At 41.0% G+C, this 16013-nt stretch overlaps 1 protein-coding gene across 1 annotated transcript; it reads left to right on the top strand.

Moving 5' to 3' along the window:
* The first annotated feature begins 13 nt into the window (after positions 1-13).
* TMC7 (transmembrane channel like 7) lies at positions 14-15240 on the top strand. The gene is made up of 15 exons (XM_026859237.1): positions 14-230; positions 2783-2931; positions 3279-3446; positions 3637-3722; positions 4254-4399; positions 5013-5160; positions 7159-7329; positions 8760-8917; positions 9835-9952; positions 10464-10561; positions 10865-11048; positions 11827-11957; positions 12263-12418; positions 13852-13930; positions 14795-15240. The coding sequence occupies exons 1-15, from the start codon at positions 19-21 to the stop codon at positions 14852-14854; spliced, it is 2064 nt and encodes a 687-aa protein (XP_026715038.1). The 5' UTR covers positions 14-18; the 3' UTR covers positions 14855-15240.
* The last annotated feature ends 773 nt before the right edge of the window (positions 15241-16013 follow it).

Genomic DNA, 16013 nt, shown 5'->3' with positions numbered 1-16013 from the left:
TAAGAGACAGCCGCAGGGATGTTCCTGCCCGAGGAGACGCGCGGCGCCGCACCTGTGGGCTTCCTGCAGGAGCTGCCCAGCTACCAGTCGGCGCGGAGGCGCCGCCAGGAGCGGCGGGCGGCCCCCCAGGGCGCTGTGGAGGCCTGGGGGCTGGAGCCGGAGGGAGCCGGGCCGGCGGAGCTCCCTGCCAGAGAACACCCCCGGTGTATGGCGGAGAAGAGGAGATTAAGGTGAGTCTTCACACGTTTCGGGGATTTTTAAAGTTACCTTTTCCAAGACAGCAAAGGTGCGATGGAAGGCTGAAGCGGAATTGGGCTCACCCTGTGACATCTCACTCTGAGCAGCTGCCCAGGAACTGCCAAAACGTGGCGGGTTCCCTGCGGCACCCCCAGCTGCAGGGGCACGGCTGGGCGCTCCTGGCTGGGTGCGGCGTGAGGCAGTAGCTGACTGGGGGCAGGAATAGATTGAATTGGAAAAAATGAGTCAAAACTGGGAATTACCTGTAGCAGCCAAACGCGTTTCTTACTGGATTGCTTTTTTTTTTTTTTTCCCTGCCTTGGGTTTTTATGCTTTTGAAGGTCGCTGCGGGTTACCTGTCATCGGCAACCCCCTTCTGCTGTGCGAGTGCTGCTGTTCCTGAGTCTTCTCAGCAGTTCTTCCAAAACACATTGTGCTCTCTCTAGTGTGGCTCAATACGGTTGAAAAAAGCTTTCCAGGGCCATTTCTTCTTTTTTTTTTTTTTCTTCCACTCATATCTCTTTTTAAATTGCTCTCTGCTGTGAGCCGTAAGCAGTTCCTGCCCCTCTGATGGTAACTCTCAGCAGGGAGGGGATTGCAAAGAGCATGCTTTGCCCTGCTTGTATTTCTCTGCTTGTTGACTCATGTCTTACTGCTAGGCTAAAAGCTCCCTTGAGGAGGGATGGTACAGTATGTGATCTTACCTTGTCAGGGAACAGCTGCACCTTTAAATCGGGTACTTTGTAGTTGTGGTTATGAATCAGGAGAGAGGTGAAAGTACAATTAATGTCTGCTGCTCTACAGAGAGCAAGTTACTCGCTTGCAAGAGCAGTGAGAAATGGATTACAGCCTGACCCTGGAGTTGAGTTTAACCTTACATCCTTTAGAGAAAGAACAGCAGAAGACCTAGGTTATGGTAAAGGAAGGTGCTCAATATGTTGAATTTTTATTTGAAGTTGGGGTATCTTAAAGCTGGGTTCTTCAAGAAAAAGTTGCTGCAGTCCTGTGGCCATGGTGTGTGTTAGGAATGGAGTTGGGATGTCCTAAGCTTGTTTACACATTTTAGCACTGAGAGATTCTGGTGGGGCTTCTTGGCACTCAATCTGTGTGTATTGTGAGCAGCTGCCAACACAAAACACTTGATATAAATGTCCTGAAAGCTGAACACTCAACTTCTGTAACACAGATGAATGTGCAGCCCACGCCTTTACTTAAAATGCAGACCAAACATGCCAGATAGTTCTCCAAAGTTCTTGTTTAACAAACACTACATGCTGCAACCTGTAGTTTCCATAAAATGAAATCTTTTGAGAATAGCTGTATTTGCACTTAAAGATGACCTATCTCTTGCCTTTTTGACTGTTGCATATAGGGTTTAATTCTAATTTTACTTTCAGCTGAGAAGGATGTGGGAACATCAACATACAGTACACATGGCAGTGGCATGGGGCAGCAGTGAGTCAAGTAGGGTTGTGTACAAAGTCTTTTAAAATTGAAACCTTTGTCTTTAGCACGGTGATCTCATGAGTGCTTAACTGCTGCCCAGAGACTGGAACAGGGTTCACTGCATATATGACAGTCTTCAAGCTATGTCTCTGGGAAGTTTGGGCTGGTTTTGAGGTTTCTTAAAAGAAAAAACAAAATGCAAATTTTGAGCGACTAAGAATTTGCCTTGATGCTGTCACTGACCACACATTAATTTTTAAAATGCAAATGTGTGTATATAGTATGAGAATATATGTGAGAAGCGATTAAAAATTCTAGACAGTTTGTGGCACGTGGTCGGTGTTTGTTTGTAGCTTATTATTAGAACACTGCACCCTCACACACGTTGACAAATACCTTCTGAAATTGAGTTGGCACTTGCCAGAGAATTTTTGAAAATGCTACAAAACCTTAATAATTAAAAATAATGACATTTGTTTTCTGTTATGTACTAGAATGTGATATAAAAGTTAAAATTATAAAATCCAAATGAAATATTTAAGCCTCTTTTAGTTCTCTGTATGTTTTTTACTTTTTTTCCTCCAACATATTTTGACATTTGATTCTGATTTTGAGATCTGTGAATTTTCTACAAAATAATAATTTTCTGGTTTGAACAGCTGCATTTATAACATTAAAAGAGGAAAACTAAATATTTTAGAGAAATTTTTTAAGAACCTCTTGGTGCAGATGCTCTGGTCAGAAGTTTTTTAGGAAAGAATCTTCTTTCTCCAGCCATTTGTAAATATGAAATCACTAACAGCAACTGCCCTGAGATCCCACTGGGAAGTTCAACTACATATTTTTCTGTGTTGTACTATTGTCAGTTGGATTTTTTTTTTCTTTGAGGTGAGTGTTTTCTGCAAGAGGACTTGCTATATTTGAATTAATTTGATGTCACAGTTATCAGGAGGAGCAACAGGGACAGCTAGTGTGTGTTACTCCAACTGTTAGCACTACTATCTCTCTGAAGGCTGCAAGCAGGTTCTGTTGTTCTACGCCCTGTTACATGTAGTGAAAAAGTCTTGTGTGCTCAGTAACTGTATTTCTTGATTCTTAGGGACATTCAGCAGGCTGATATAAAGCATTCATCTGGATGGAAGCAGTGGAAAATAGCTAGCAGTAAATCATGTAAAAAAATCCTCAAAGAAGTCAAGGAGCTGTCATCTTACCTGGAGCTTTGGCGACATGATATGCACAGCATAGAAGGTATTTACTGTCTGATGTCAATTTGTTCTCTTTCAAGTTGTTTCTGTTACTGGTAGTTTTCTGTGTGTGAGCGTAGTTTCAGATGTAACTGTGTATGTTTAGGAAGTTACCTGCTTCCTTTATTATTGCTGATAGAAAATCCATCGTGGGGGAGAAGGAAATCTACTGGAGAAAATTATTTAAAAGTCACGTTTCCATTTCAGTTATGTTGCTAAAAGCTTGCAATAGTTAAAACTAGCGTTAGTAATGTTTTATCAGTTAACTCAGTGTAACTGAATTGATGATCTCATTCTGTATTTTCAGTGATTTTATTGTCTTAATTATTGACACGTTTCTTTTATTCCTAGAGAAATTTGGTACTGGCATCCAGTCCTACTTCTTATTCCTGCGTTTTCTGGTCCGGCTGAATTTTGTAATTTTTATCCTGATGTTTGGTTTTGTTACCCTTCCCAGCATCCTTTCTAAATATGGAATAGTCAGCAACAACTTTGCTAAAATTCCTCTAAAGAACATAGGTAAATATCTTCTCTATGTACTGCTGTTGTTTGGTTTGTAAGATTCTCCCTTTCCATCAGCTTCTCTTCCATCTCCCAGAACAAAGAAATGCTTTTATAATATAAGAACTTGCTATGTTTGAGTTAACTTGATCTTGCAGTTTAATGGGCATTACCATTTGAGTGACTTTTCCTGCCTTTCTTTTGACAGAGACCCACTGCACAGTTTATGTACCTAGTGATAATAAGGGACTTGTTTACTTCTATACTTACCTGAAAGATTTACTCAGTGGCACTGTAAGTAATTAGGTTTTTTTAAATTAAGTTTCTGTGTCTTGCATAGCATGTAAAATATGAAAACATTTTACTTGGGGAATGAAGCTTTGGTAATTTTGAAAAATAAGACATATGCATCACTGGAGTAAAATTAGTCTTTATTATCTGTGTGAAGGGGGAGTTTTCACACTGACTTTTACTGAGCGTCCACAAGGCCTAGTTGGCCACGTGCCGCAGCCTGTGCCTCTCCTCCCCAGCTGCTGAACGTTACGTATTCTGGAGCACGCTGCCTGTTGTGCTCTCTGTGTAGGGTCTCAATCTCCTTGTCACAGAGCTCTTTGATTGGAGAGGGGAGGGATTTTAGGCACATAGTGTCTGCATTAGTTAAGTAGAAGCAGTGACAGTATTTAGAAGCTACAGACTGTTGTAGCTTGCTGGGGGCCACAACAGTAGTTTTAAATTTAAAAAATGATTGCTTTAATACCAGGTTGTATTTCACTGGGCTGTTGCTGCTACTGTTACAAATTCTCTTTAAACTTTATGTTTTCACAGGGGTTCCTTGAAGTGACAAGTTTGTTTTATGGCTATTACACAGTAGATACTGAATGGCTCGGTGTCCTGAGGTACAACTTGCCACTAGCATATCTGCTGGCTACATTTGGCTACCTTGCATTAAGTCTTGTCTGGATAATAGTAAGGTAAAGATATTGGTATAGTTTATTTACTGCTGCCTGTTGCACAGTTTACATTGCATTCTTGCTTGTAGGAAACATGCTGTATTCCAGAACTGTTTAATAGGGAAATGGAGAATCTTTTGCTTGAGGATGCAGTGCCACAGTAGCCTTTGTCTGTGTTTGGGAAACTGAGCCAGCAAAATAAAAAAAAAATTGAAGTATTATTCATAGGTATACATAAATAAAAGACTCTCAACTATACAGTAGTTGTAGGATTTTCTTCTGAGTGTTTTGGTTGGGTGGGTTGGTTTGGATTTTTTTTTTGGCAATCTCAGTTTCCTGAGCCAGCTGGTGGCAGAATGGGGGCAGCCCTGGCTGAGATGAGAAGGTATGACTGTGACTAAGTGCAGAGGGATGTCACCTGTGACAGTCATGGCTTCAGCTGACTTTGCTGCAGACCGTCACACTGAAAGCTTCCCAGAGACCTGCTGATACAAAGCAAATGTGGCTGTTGGCTCAGAGTGGGGGTCGTTTAGTCTTTGACAAGCCAGGTTGCTTGAGGTGTGTTTTCTTCTTTAGTTTTCTGTGAATAAAATATGTCTCTTCATGAATGAATTAAAGTGGCATTTTTGTCTAGGTCTGTTGAAGGATTTAAGCAGAACTTGGTGCATGATGAAAATCAGTTTCAGAGTTACTGTAACAAAGTCTTTGCAGGCTGGGACTTTTGCATTACAGATCTCAATGCAGCACGCCTAAAACATCGCAGCTTGCAGTATGAGCTCCAGGTGAGTAACCTTCATTTTTCTAAATGGCTAAAAAGGAGAGATGCATATTTCTGCAGATAATGGAATAAGAGTAAGAAGGATAAATTTAGTTTATACTGGGGGCAGGGCAACCCACATCCTCTTGCCTGCTTTCTAGGTAGCTAGAATTGTGCAACATGAGGGGGATTGTCACGGAGGCTGACAGCTCTTCCCCCATCCGCTGGAGACTGAAGCCAGCCTATTAGCTGCTTGTTTTATCTGCCTCTTCTCACGCTCCAGTCGGGTTTCCTGTGTTAGTGCCTGCATAATCCAACAGGAAAAGCTATCCCAGCTGTAGGCAAAGCCCTTGTGCTGTTGGGAATCAGTTTGAGTATACTGGGTTGTAAGTCTGCAGTGTGGTAGTGGTAGTTTGGGGAGGAATAAAGTTCGGATGGTACTCTTCATACAATTTGAGAGAATTGTTGCAGTAAGAAGATACCGAAAGCTTTTCACTAGGTGTCTTTGACACATGCACATACAAAATGCTGAGGCAGCTAATAGATTTCCCAAATCCTAAAGCTGTCTGAAAGGCTTTTCTGGTGAAACCAATACCTTCTTTTTGCTTTCTGTACACTGGAAGCAGATTTGTGTAGTGAAACAATTTTCTTTGAAAAGATACTTACACTTCAAACCACAAAGCAGTAATTAACTATTTCATAAATTACAGTGAGTTGCTTTCTGCTTTAGTAAAGTTCAGTCATCTTTTTTCAGCATATAACCAGAGCTTCTGTCACTTACCACACTTTTGCTTCTAGAGCTCACACCTTAGAAGAACTTGCCCCTTAATATTACTGTTTGATGCAAATAAATCCTCAGCAAATACTTGGCTAATCTGTGGTTTGCCCAGGTTAAATTGCTTTCACAGGTGATACTGTATTTTACATCAGCTGAAGTGAGACATAAAAAGTCTGCATGACAGATGCTCAAGACTGTCTCTGTGCCATCCCCCAATTTTCCTTCACAAAGAAGTTTGAGCCATAGCAGTGAGGACTAGTTACTTGCCTGCAGCAGTGAGGAGATGAGCAGGCTCATTTACCCATTTCAGAGTTTAGTACCAAGCTATCTGAGATCAGTCTCTCATGATAAACTGGCTTTCTGTCCTCGGGGAGGTGTGTTGCTGATATAGCAGGGATAAGAGGATTGTGAGACATTTGTCTTTGGCTACAGGGCCCTCAGCCTAAGGAGACTGAGCACACAGGGGCTTCTGCTCCTGCATGGACCTGTCTGTGTCAGTGAAAAGGCACTTCAGTGTGCTTGGGCAGGGAGTGGAGTGACCCTCCTAGAGCTGACTATGGATTTGCACATCTGTCGTGGTTTAAACCTGACTGGCAGCCAGACACTGTGCAGCTGCTTGCTCACCAGCCCCCACCTGGGGAATGGGGGAGAGAATTGGAGGGGTAAGAGTAGGGAAACTCATAGTTTGAGAGAAAAACATTTTAAGTGAAATAAAATTAAATAATAATGACAGTATAGAAAATACAAGTGAGTAATTCACAGCGTGAATGCTCACCACCCACTGACCAGTGCCCAGCCCACTCCTGGCTAGCGACCCCCGAGAAGGAGAGAATCCTGAAACCACAATCCCGGCAGCGAGAGTGAGCTTCCTGATCAACCCTTATCTACATGCTGAGTATGATGTTATATGATATGGAATAATTCTTTGGCCAATTTGAGTCCTTTGTTTTGGCTGTGCTCTCTCCCAGCTTCTGGTGTTACCTGTGTGCTGGCAGGACCTGGGAAGTTGAAAAGTCATTGATTTCTTAGCAACAACTAAAAACATCAGTGGATTATCAACATTCTTCTCATACCAAATCCCATACTGAATCCAAAACCCAGCACTGTTCTAACTACTAAGAGGGGAAAAAAAAAAAAGCTCTATCTTAGCTGAATCTAGGACAACATCCCAGAGGTACAAGACATGGTGTCAGGTGTTGTATGCTGCACCAGAGAAACTACACATCCTTTTTCTTTTGTTTCTAGACAGACTTGGAGGAAGAAAGACTGAAGCGAAAAATAGCTGACAGGACAATGAAAGAAAAGCTGCGCATCTACTCTCTGAGAATATTTCTAAATCTAATTGTCATTGCAGTTCTATCAGGATGTTTTTACTCTATTTACAGAGCAACTGTCTTCTCTCAAGAAAGCTCCAGTGTAAGTATCAGACATGACATTAAGACAGAATGAGTCAGGGCTGGTGATTACAACAGGAGGAACTATTGTGAAAGAGTCAAGTATCTTAATATAGCACCTTTCATACAAGGGATCTGAAAATGTTTTTTACAGACCTAGAATTTTTTTAGTAGAAGAGAGTGAGAAAGATGAGAACCATGTGCAAAAAAAGCCCCAGTGATGTCTCCCTTTGCAGAGGATTTAGTGTTGTGTGCTTTGGAGCTAATGCAGCTGACAAGAAAAGCAGCCTGCATTTTCCTTCCTGTGTAATTGTTCTCACCTCATTGTGATCTGCTAGTACAAGCAATGGTGTGTCCGGGAAGTGAACTAGCTGAGGGAACTGACCTGGTTAAAACTAACTTCATCGTGATCAGTTTCTTGACCTGGTTCACTGTTCAGATGCAAAAATGAACAGCAAGGGAAGGGGAGAGCAAAGATTATGATCTGTATTGTGGCTTGAGTTACAGCTGTGTGGGGAAACAGGAAGGCTCTGAACACGGAGCACTCTGCAGAAGAAAAAGTTCTTGTATCAGTCTTGGAAAGAATTGGGTTGGCTAGGGTTGTTCACCCCTGGCAGGACAAGCAGATGGGAAGGATGGTGGTTGGTTCAGAAGCAGAAAAACTTGCTGACAGGTTTGAACAGTTTTGCAACAGCAATTGACTTCTCTGTGGGACCCCAGGGTTGAATTAGCCTGATGTGAATGGAGACCAAAGTCTTTCTCTCCCCTCTGTTCATTGGTGATGTGACAGGCACTGGCTCTGCATGGGGAAAGTTGTGCTCGCGGTGGACCTAACTCTTAACTTCTGTAAACTGCCAGGATTGCAGAGGGAGGAGCAGGAAATGGGGTCTAAAGAAGTGTTTGTGTTGGAGGTGTTTGAGGGCAGAGGAGGAGGATAGCACAACACTGAACAACTTAAAAACCAGCTTCACACAGTGTGGGCTTTATGTATAAGGGTATCTTAACCTTGCCTAAATGAGTAGATAGAGAAGCTTGTTAAGATCATAGGAAAGTCGGGGAAGCTGCTTGACACCAGTGAGAATAACTTAAAAAGTGCCTGCACTTTGACATAGGTGTAAAAGCTGGTAGCCTTAGTGCTGCATTAGACAACATAGTCAAATGCAAGCCTTGGTGAGATGAGCCTCTTCAAACAGAAGCTTTGGGGAAGTGCAGAAATACTCATACCTGGAGGCAGAGGGAGTTACTGGTGAAAGGAGCAGGAGAAAGCAAGAGTGTGTGGCAGCAAACTGCGGAGGTAGATAGCAGTGGTCAGGCTTGTAGTTCCAAATACAGGTGGAGGATTAAGACAGAGTAAAAGATGCTGGGCAGGAGAGGCTGGTGGGTGGCTGGAGTGCAATGTCAGGAAGGTGTGTTTCTTTGAGTATTATCTTCTTCTCATCTCTTCTTGTATAGGATGTCAGCAGTGTGAACTTCCAGTCTAATCTCATAGTGCAGTATTTGCCTTCCATAGTGATCACATTGGCCAACTTCATTGCTCCTCAGATTTTCTCATTTCTGATCAGATTTGAAGATTATTCACCAGCCTTTGAAATCAGGCTGAAGCTCATAAGGTAAAGACGTTTTTGTTGTGGCCTTTGATGTTTCAAGAACTTGTTCTTGGCAGGTTATAAATATTGTAAACATTGAAATATCAAGGATCAGAGAGGTTGGACTCTGCTGTGGAGGGCCTGGCCACTGGAAGCCAAGCAGGCATTGTTTGACTTGCACTCAGTTGGAAACTTTATTTTTAAATGTGGAAACAATCTCCTATTTTGATGACAGTACAGTACAGTTATTTCAGTGTCCAAGTTTTTCTCTCAGTCTCATTTAGCTGTGTGATCTGGACATCTTCAACAACGTGAATAGTCAGTAGAGAAGTTGTGGTTGCAGAGTTGTGGATTCACACCGATTTGCATGCAGCAGTTCCTTCAAAGAACAAATGTGTGTGTACAGCAGTGACTGAAGCACAGCTTTGCTCGAGACAGTAGTAAAAAGGTTTGGGCTAGAAGATACTTCAGTCTGAGAGCACGAAGAACTGGTGTTTGTCACCTTAAGGCAGTACGATCTGGGTTGAAGCACCTGAACTCTGCAAGCCCCTGTGCTTTGTTTTTCTGATTTGACTAAGTGCATCTGAATGCCTGAAGCCACCTGAGAGGGAAATGCTGTACACAGAGTTGTTACCTGGCCTCAGACTGTACTTGAGAGAATGTCAGCCCTCTGCGGGGTCCAGATCTGCATCTGAAATGACTGATTTAGAAACAATACTGAAAAAGGAAACAAGGGACTATAGCCTGAAGCCGGGAAGGTGAAAAGCAAGTTGTTACTACTAAGGAAGGAAATGTGTGTGTTGTCTACCTGGCCATTCCATTAAAGCTCTGTACAACCCTTCTGTGTTTCCAGCCTCCCTTGGACTCCTGTGAATATTGAGCCAGGTGTTAGAATGGTTCTTTTTTGGCAGGTTTGGAATCGGGTTTTGCCTTTCTTCCAGGTGTGTCTTCATGCGGTTGGCCGGTATCGGTGTTCTCTTGTTCTCACTGTGGAGTCACATCTCCTACTGTGCCACTGACAAGTGTAAGGCCTGTGGATACAATTACAAACTCTATCCTGTAAGCAGGTTTATCTTGGTCTTTAATCATCTGAATTTGTGAATACAGATTTGTTTTCCATAAGACTTGCTTGTCTAGAGGTATTTAGAATCAGACCTGGGGTTGCCATTCATGTTATACCTGGTGTTGATTCATACAGCTCAGTGCAAACCAGTATAGTTCTCATGTATAAATTTTGTTTGTCTAAAACTCTGATTAGAATTAGTCCCGTGGCAGACTATTGTTTAGCATAGGCTTTCTGACTACCATGAGGATTGTTTGAGGTAGCGCTAGTTTGGAGACAATTGTGTTACTGCCTTTTGCTCCAATAAGAAAAAACCCACCCAACCAAAACAAACAAAAAGCTTGGCATGGAAGCTCTGAAACACGTAAATAATTTAGAAATGGGAGTTAGTACAATTTGAACTTCACAGTGTTAACTGAGACATTTGTTGCTTTAGTGATTGATGGATGTATTTTTCACTGGTTACTTAGATTCCTAATCTTTTTTTATCCTGTCTTGCTTTTGTAGTGCTGGGAATCTGAAGTTGGGCAAGAAATGTATAAACTGATGATATTTGATTTTATTACAATTCTTGCTGTGACTCTGTTTGTGGGCTTTCCTAGAAAGTAAGTATCTGCCTTTTGAGCATACTTTTGCAAATGACATATGAAATGCATTTTCTTTTTTCTGTTATTAATTCCCCATATTTCTAACCAGATTACCAGTTTTAAAATACTTGGTGGTTTGAACACCTGTTTGCTATTCCGATGGCTGTGTAAGTTTTTATTTTTGAGTCTGGTTTTACTTCAGACATTTTTCTGCTATGCTGTCTAATGCTTAAATACTAAACATTGTGTGTTCCAAATGTGTTAGAATTCAGCTAGGGTCTATAACTCCAATTTAGAACTAATGATATTCTTTGGTTTTAGGTTGTTAGTTACTCATTGCTCTTGCAAGCCAGTTCAGTGGTGTGGATTGCAGGAATTTGAAATTTCTGACAATGTCCTGGATATCATTTATGGGCAGACTATCTGCTGGATTGGAACCTTCTTTTCACCACTTCTCCCTGCAATAGCAACTATAAAGTACTTCATCATCTTTTACATTAAAAAGGTAATGAAGATGTGTGATAAATGAACAAAACTGAGCACATCTGTGATTTTTGTAATATAAGTATGTGGTTGATTTAAAAGAAACAAAACCCCCTAAAAACAGCCAAGGAGGCAGTGTACTGGAAATGAGGTAATGGTATTCCATTTTCTGTAGGTGTTTTGCTTTAAGAGAAGGTAGAATTTTGCTTTGAAATCAAGCAAGCCAACATTTAATAGCTACTTCAATTATTTTTAAACTAATTTTTTTTTAATAAAACCTTTTAATGTATTTACTAGCAACACAGCTTAGAACTTGGACAAAATTTAGTCAAGCTGCTAGCGATTTGGAAGTAAAATGGAAAATGCAGGCTGGGTTGGATGTTCAGTATGTGATTTCTGTGTATCAGAAGCTTTGCTCTATGACCACACAGCTCCTTCTGTGCCTCAAGTTCTTACTAATACTGTAGTTATTACAAGATGGGATATATCCAGTGAAGATGTGGGAGAACAGTGTGGCTGTGCCATGGATCATACACCAAAGGACTATGTCAGTTACCTCTGTGCAAGTGTATGAGGCCCTCTGGATCAGATTCTTACTCAAAATAGGAGACACTGACTTATACCAGAATGTAAAGCATTTTTGTCTTGGCCCCTTTTAGTCCATGTATATCAAAGGAAGGATGGTTGTGTGGTAGCTGGTAGCATGTTTGAGAATGGAAAATTCAGTTGATGGGGAAAATATACTTGGACGTATGTATGTAGATGTACTGGTAACAGTCTTGCTCACTTTCTCTCTTCAGATCAGTTTGATACACACATGTAAACCTGCAGCTAGGCCTGTTAGAGCATCAAGTTCCAATTTTTTCTTCTTGGTGGTGCTGTTGATTGGGCTCATCTTGGCTTTTATTCCTTTAGGAGTCAGCATAGCACAGTAAGTGACAATTTAACTTCTACGTTAAACTTCAGTTAACTTTAACTTCTAACAACTAAGGTGACATTTGTTCTAAGGTTATCAGTTCTCTAAAAATAGACACACAACTTTGGAATGATAAATTGAAATAAAATATATAGTGTGTAATAAATCAAATTATAACTTAGTTCATCTAAACAAAGATTACAGTTTTAAAGGTAAAGGACACTTTTACTCCATCAAGAAAATGGTGCTGGGCTTATGTTGGATTATTTTATCTTTACATTTTGGTGTAGCATCTCCTTTCTGTTCTGGTGCTTTGACAGTATCCCCTCCTCCAAGGCATGTGGGCCCTTCAGGAATTTTAACACTTCGTGGGCAGTTGTTCCAGAAACAGTACTCGGGTTACCAACAGGTCTGCGGCAGGTCCTTTATGGCATAGCATCAGAAGCTTTTGCGGTGCCTTTTTTTGTGGTCATTTGGTGAGTACTGCAGAGACCTGATTCAGTCGTGCAGCTGCATGGTGCATTTCCTTCCTACTGCACTGATACCAAACAGCTATTAGACCAGGTTTTCCATCTGCAGCCAAAAGCATCAAAGCCCATGTGAATCTTTAGATACTTATGTCGTTGCCTGTGTGTTCACACTCATGAGCTTTATTCCATTTCCTCTTGCATGTCCCATATCCCACACTTGTCTTTCTTAAAAACGTTAACTGTGAATCATTATGCAAATTAGTATTGTTAGGCCCTGTGAATACAAATCCTATCAACAAACCATACTTTAAAAAAAAACCAAACCAACAACAAACTAAACCCCCAAAACAGTCATTCTGTAAGATAAAATTCAATACAGAATAATGGAATTTATAAGGTTAGAGGTCACCTGTAGAGATCATTTAATCCAACCTTCCTATTCAAAACAGAGTTGAGTAGAGCAGGTGCTCAGGAGCCATGTTCAGTTTTGGAGATCTCTGAAGATGGAGACTCCACAGCCTCTCTGGGCAACCTATTCCAGTGTTTGGTCACGCTTGCAGTAAAAAGTTACTGGGTTTTTTTCTTACGTTTAAATGGAACTTTTTGCATTTCAGTTTAACCTGACTGTTTTCAGCTCTTGGAGCCTTGTTACCTGATACTTTCTACAACTTCTACGCTTGAGAAACTGTGTAGTTTATTTCAGACTTCACCTGATCCTTTCTTCTATAACACATGTTTATGTGTTCTGAACAGAACCTTTTATTGTGTACACAGGAAATATCAAGTCCTCTTTGTTGGCTTGCATTTTTTCTTTTTTTACTTTATTATAAAGCATGTGTAAGAAGTGAAGGATGACTGTTACTTTCTACATATTATTTGGAAAAAAAAATACATGATCATACAGGCATTTGTACCATTCTAGTTCTTGCTACTGCTCTTTATCATTTAATGCACTGTGGATAATCTGGGTTACAGATTACATCTGCAGTATGTGCTATAAGGAATGGCTGCCATACTGATTGCTGGCTGCTTAGCATAGTTAGAAACCCAATGGGAGCAAAGAGTTACTCCAGTGAAACATTAAACTTAATTTCTGAGGAGCAACCCCCGCCATACATTCACCTAGAGCAGGGCAGGAACTGACAGTCTAGAGAGAGCTGTCAGAACATGACCTGTAACATTTGAAAGTGGCTGTGCCACTGTGACCCCTAGCACTTTGTTCCTGCCTGCTGCAGGCATCACAAATACCTTTAGATGCTTTTGAGCAGAGCTATGCCAAACCTACTCCAGCTATATATTGATTTTTTTGTTTTCCCTCCAGCCACTTCTCATATGAAGCAAATGCACAAACTGACAATTCCTCTAGCCCATAACAGACATTTTCTGACTAATTCTGTTTTGCATGGTGCTAATATAAAATGTTGGTTTGTTGTTTGCAGCCTCATTATGTTCTATTTTATTGCCTTGGCTAGAGCACACAAACGTGTGGTTGAGCAGCTGAGGGAACAACTGGTTATGGTAAGATTTGACCCACTTTTCTGTACCCCTAAAGTTTTCTTCGTTGTGTCAGTAATCAGACATGCCAAGGAAAAACAGTTTTCATAGTCTTCTGGATACTTGATGTTTGCACAGGCAGTCAGGAATGTTTCAGAAATTACATATTACATAACTGTAGTATTTCTTAGTCTAGTTGGTTTTCTTGGGTATCAGCTGCAACTGCAGCAAGGTCTGATCATATCAGCAACACATGCGTGAGATATGCCTCTGAAAAGCGGTGTCCCTGTTCTTCATCTGTTGTTTTGCTTAAATCCACCCATCTGCATGGGGTATTTTTTCTGCCAAACAAGAACCTGAATCTTGTGCTTCTTGTCACCTCTGCCGTATTACACAACCCACACCTGTTTCCTTCTCAGCTCTCACAAACAGGCGCCCATTTCCCTTCCCTCTAGTCAGAGCCTGGCCTCACTAATAAGACTTCTCACATTCTTGGGAGGAGATTTTTGAAGAGTAAGGAATTTAGAAGCAAAAGCCTTACTGCTTTTTCAAGGGTTCTCAAATCAGTTAGGAATTCTGAAAGTACTTGCCTGCTTTCTATTTTTGTTTGTTCACTGTTGTTAGGCTTCTTGGAAGCATGTTTTTAGGTGTGTGAGATGCTTTTACTGAGCTCAATGCAGAACTATTAATGTGACCTAACATGAGATAAACAGAGTCAAGAGTATGTTAAAATTGTTCAGGCAGTTGAGAGCGTGCTGGGAGCCACTAATTAGAGTATAGTGTGGTGGATGCACCTTTTTTATTTATTTCTAATAAAGAACTGACCTGTTCATAGGTAACTTTACTACTTCTGTTCATCTAGAGCATACTTTCTATTCTGTCTTTCAGGAGGGTCGTGACAAGCAGTTCCTAATCAGAAAGATAACAGAAGCTCAGAGACATCCTTGAAATCCACAAAAAGCCAGAAGAACTTGACTTCCTGAAACTCCCAGAACCACTAGATAAGAGTAGAAGCATTTGCAGCACCTAAAAAGCGAGCAGCTGACCAACGCCCTGGCACTGCTGTCTATGTAACAGACACTTATGGTCTTAGTCCCGATTGTGCTAGTGGCCCTGAAAGTTTCCAAGAGCAGAAATTTAGCTAATTTATACCCTGTTAGACCTGTCCAAAAAATTATATGGTAGGGCACTTTATTGCTGCTACAGTTTCAGGGTTGTTGGAGTTTAAGTCCCTATTTTTTCAGGGCTTTGGGTAAATTGTGATCAGGACTGAAACTCTGTATAAGAACTTTGTACTGTTTTTACAAATTATGCTTTAAGAATTGGGGGGGGAAAAGAGACCTATGACAGTATTTTGAAATAGTGCATAGGAGAATAAAATAATGGCATGGGTTTGAAATCAGTTTTCTAAATACATTTAGAGAAGAGACTTGATACTTGCTTTGCTCTGAATAGCAAGTGCAGTTAACGCTGCTTCACAAACTGTTTCAGAGAAAACAAGCTGATAAAAGCTCTGAAAAAACACTGGGAGTAGGAAGAGACCACCAGTCAGGTCACCGAGCGGTGCATATCTGTCACAGGGAAAGCCGTTGCTCAGGTACCAGCCTCACTGCTGTGGGAGTAGCTTTTTTCTTTTTTTAATGTGTTAACATTATTACTTAATTTTATTCATGTAGAAACGTCTTGACTACTGTTCTCTTTGTTCTAAAATGTGAATATTTGAGAGTTAAGTTTGGAAACACAGCATTCAGAAGTGTGTCAGTACCCTTTAAATTCATGTTTCTTCTCTCTGAAATGAAATGATGATGCTGTGACTCAGAGGGAGCAGTATTTCTAAGTAGACTACTGTTTCCTTTATTTAAAGATTGTTCATAAGGATTTTCTGTACAGAATTGTGTTTATTACTTGAAATTTGCCAGTAGCACACTGTTAATGTGTTTTTATGTGTTTTGGGATATTTTCTGTCTTCATTTTAAAGAAACTAACATTCACTAAATATATTTAAAAAAAAAATACACCGTCTGACGTTTTTAAAATACTTGCTTCGACTCCGAGGGGACCGGCCTTCGTGCGCCTGGGCCGGGTCCGGGCGCGGCCCCCGAGCCCC

Source organism: Athene cunicularia (genome assembly GCF_003259725.1).
Source record: "Athene cunicularia isolate RWA chromosome 14 unlocalized genomic scaffold, athCun1 chr14_part1, whole genome shotgun sequence".
Taxonomy (NCBI): Eukaryota; Metazoa; Chordata; class Aves; order Strigiformes; family Strigidae; genus Athene; species Athene cunicularia.
Note: the sequence above shows the minus strand (reverse complement) of the source record. Positions and strands in the feature narration are given on the sequence as shown.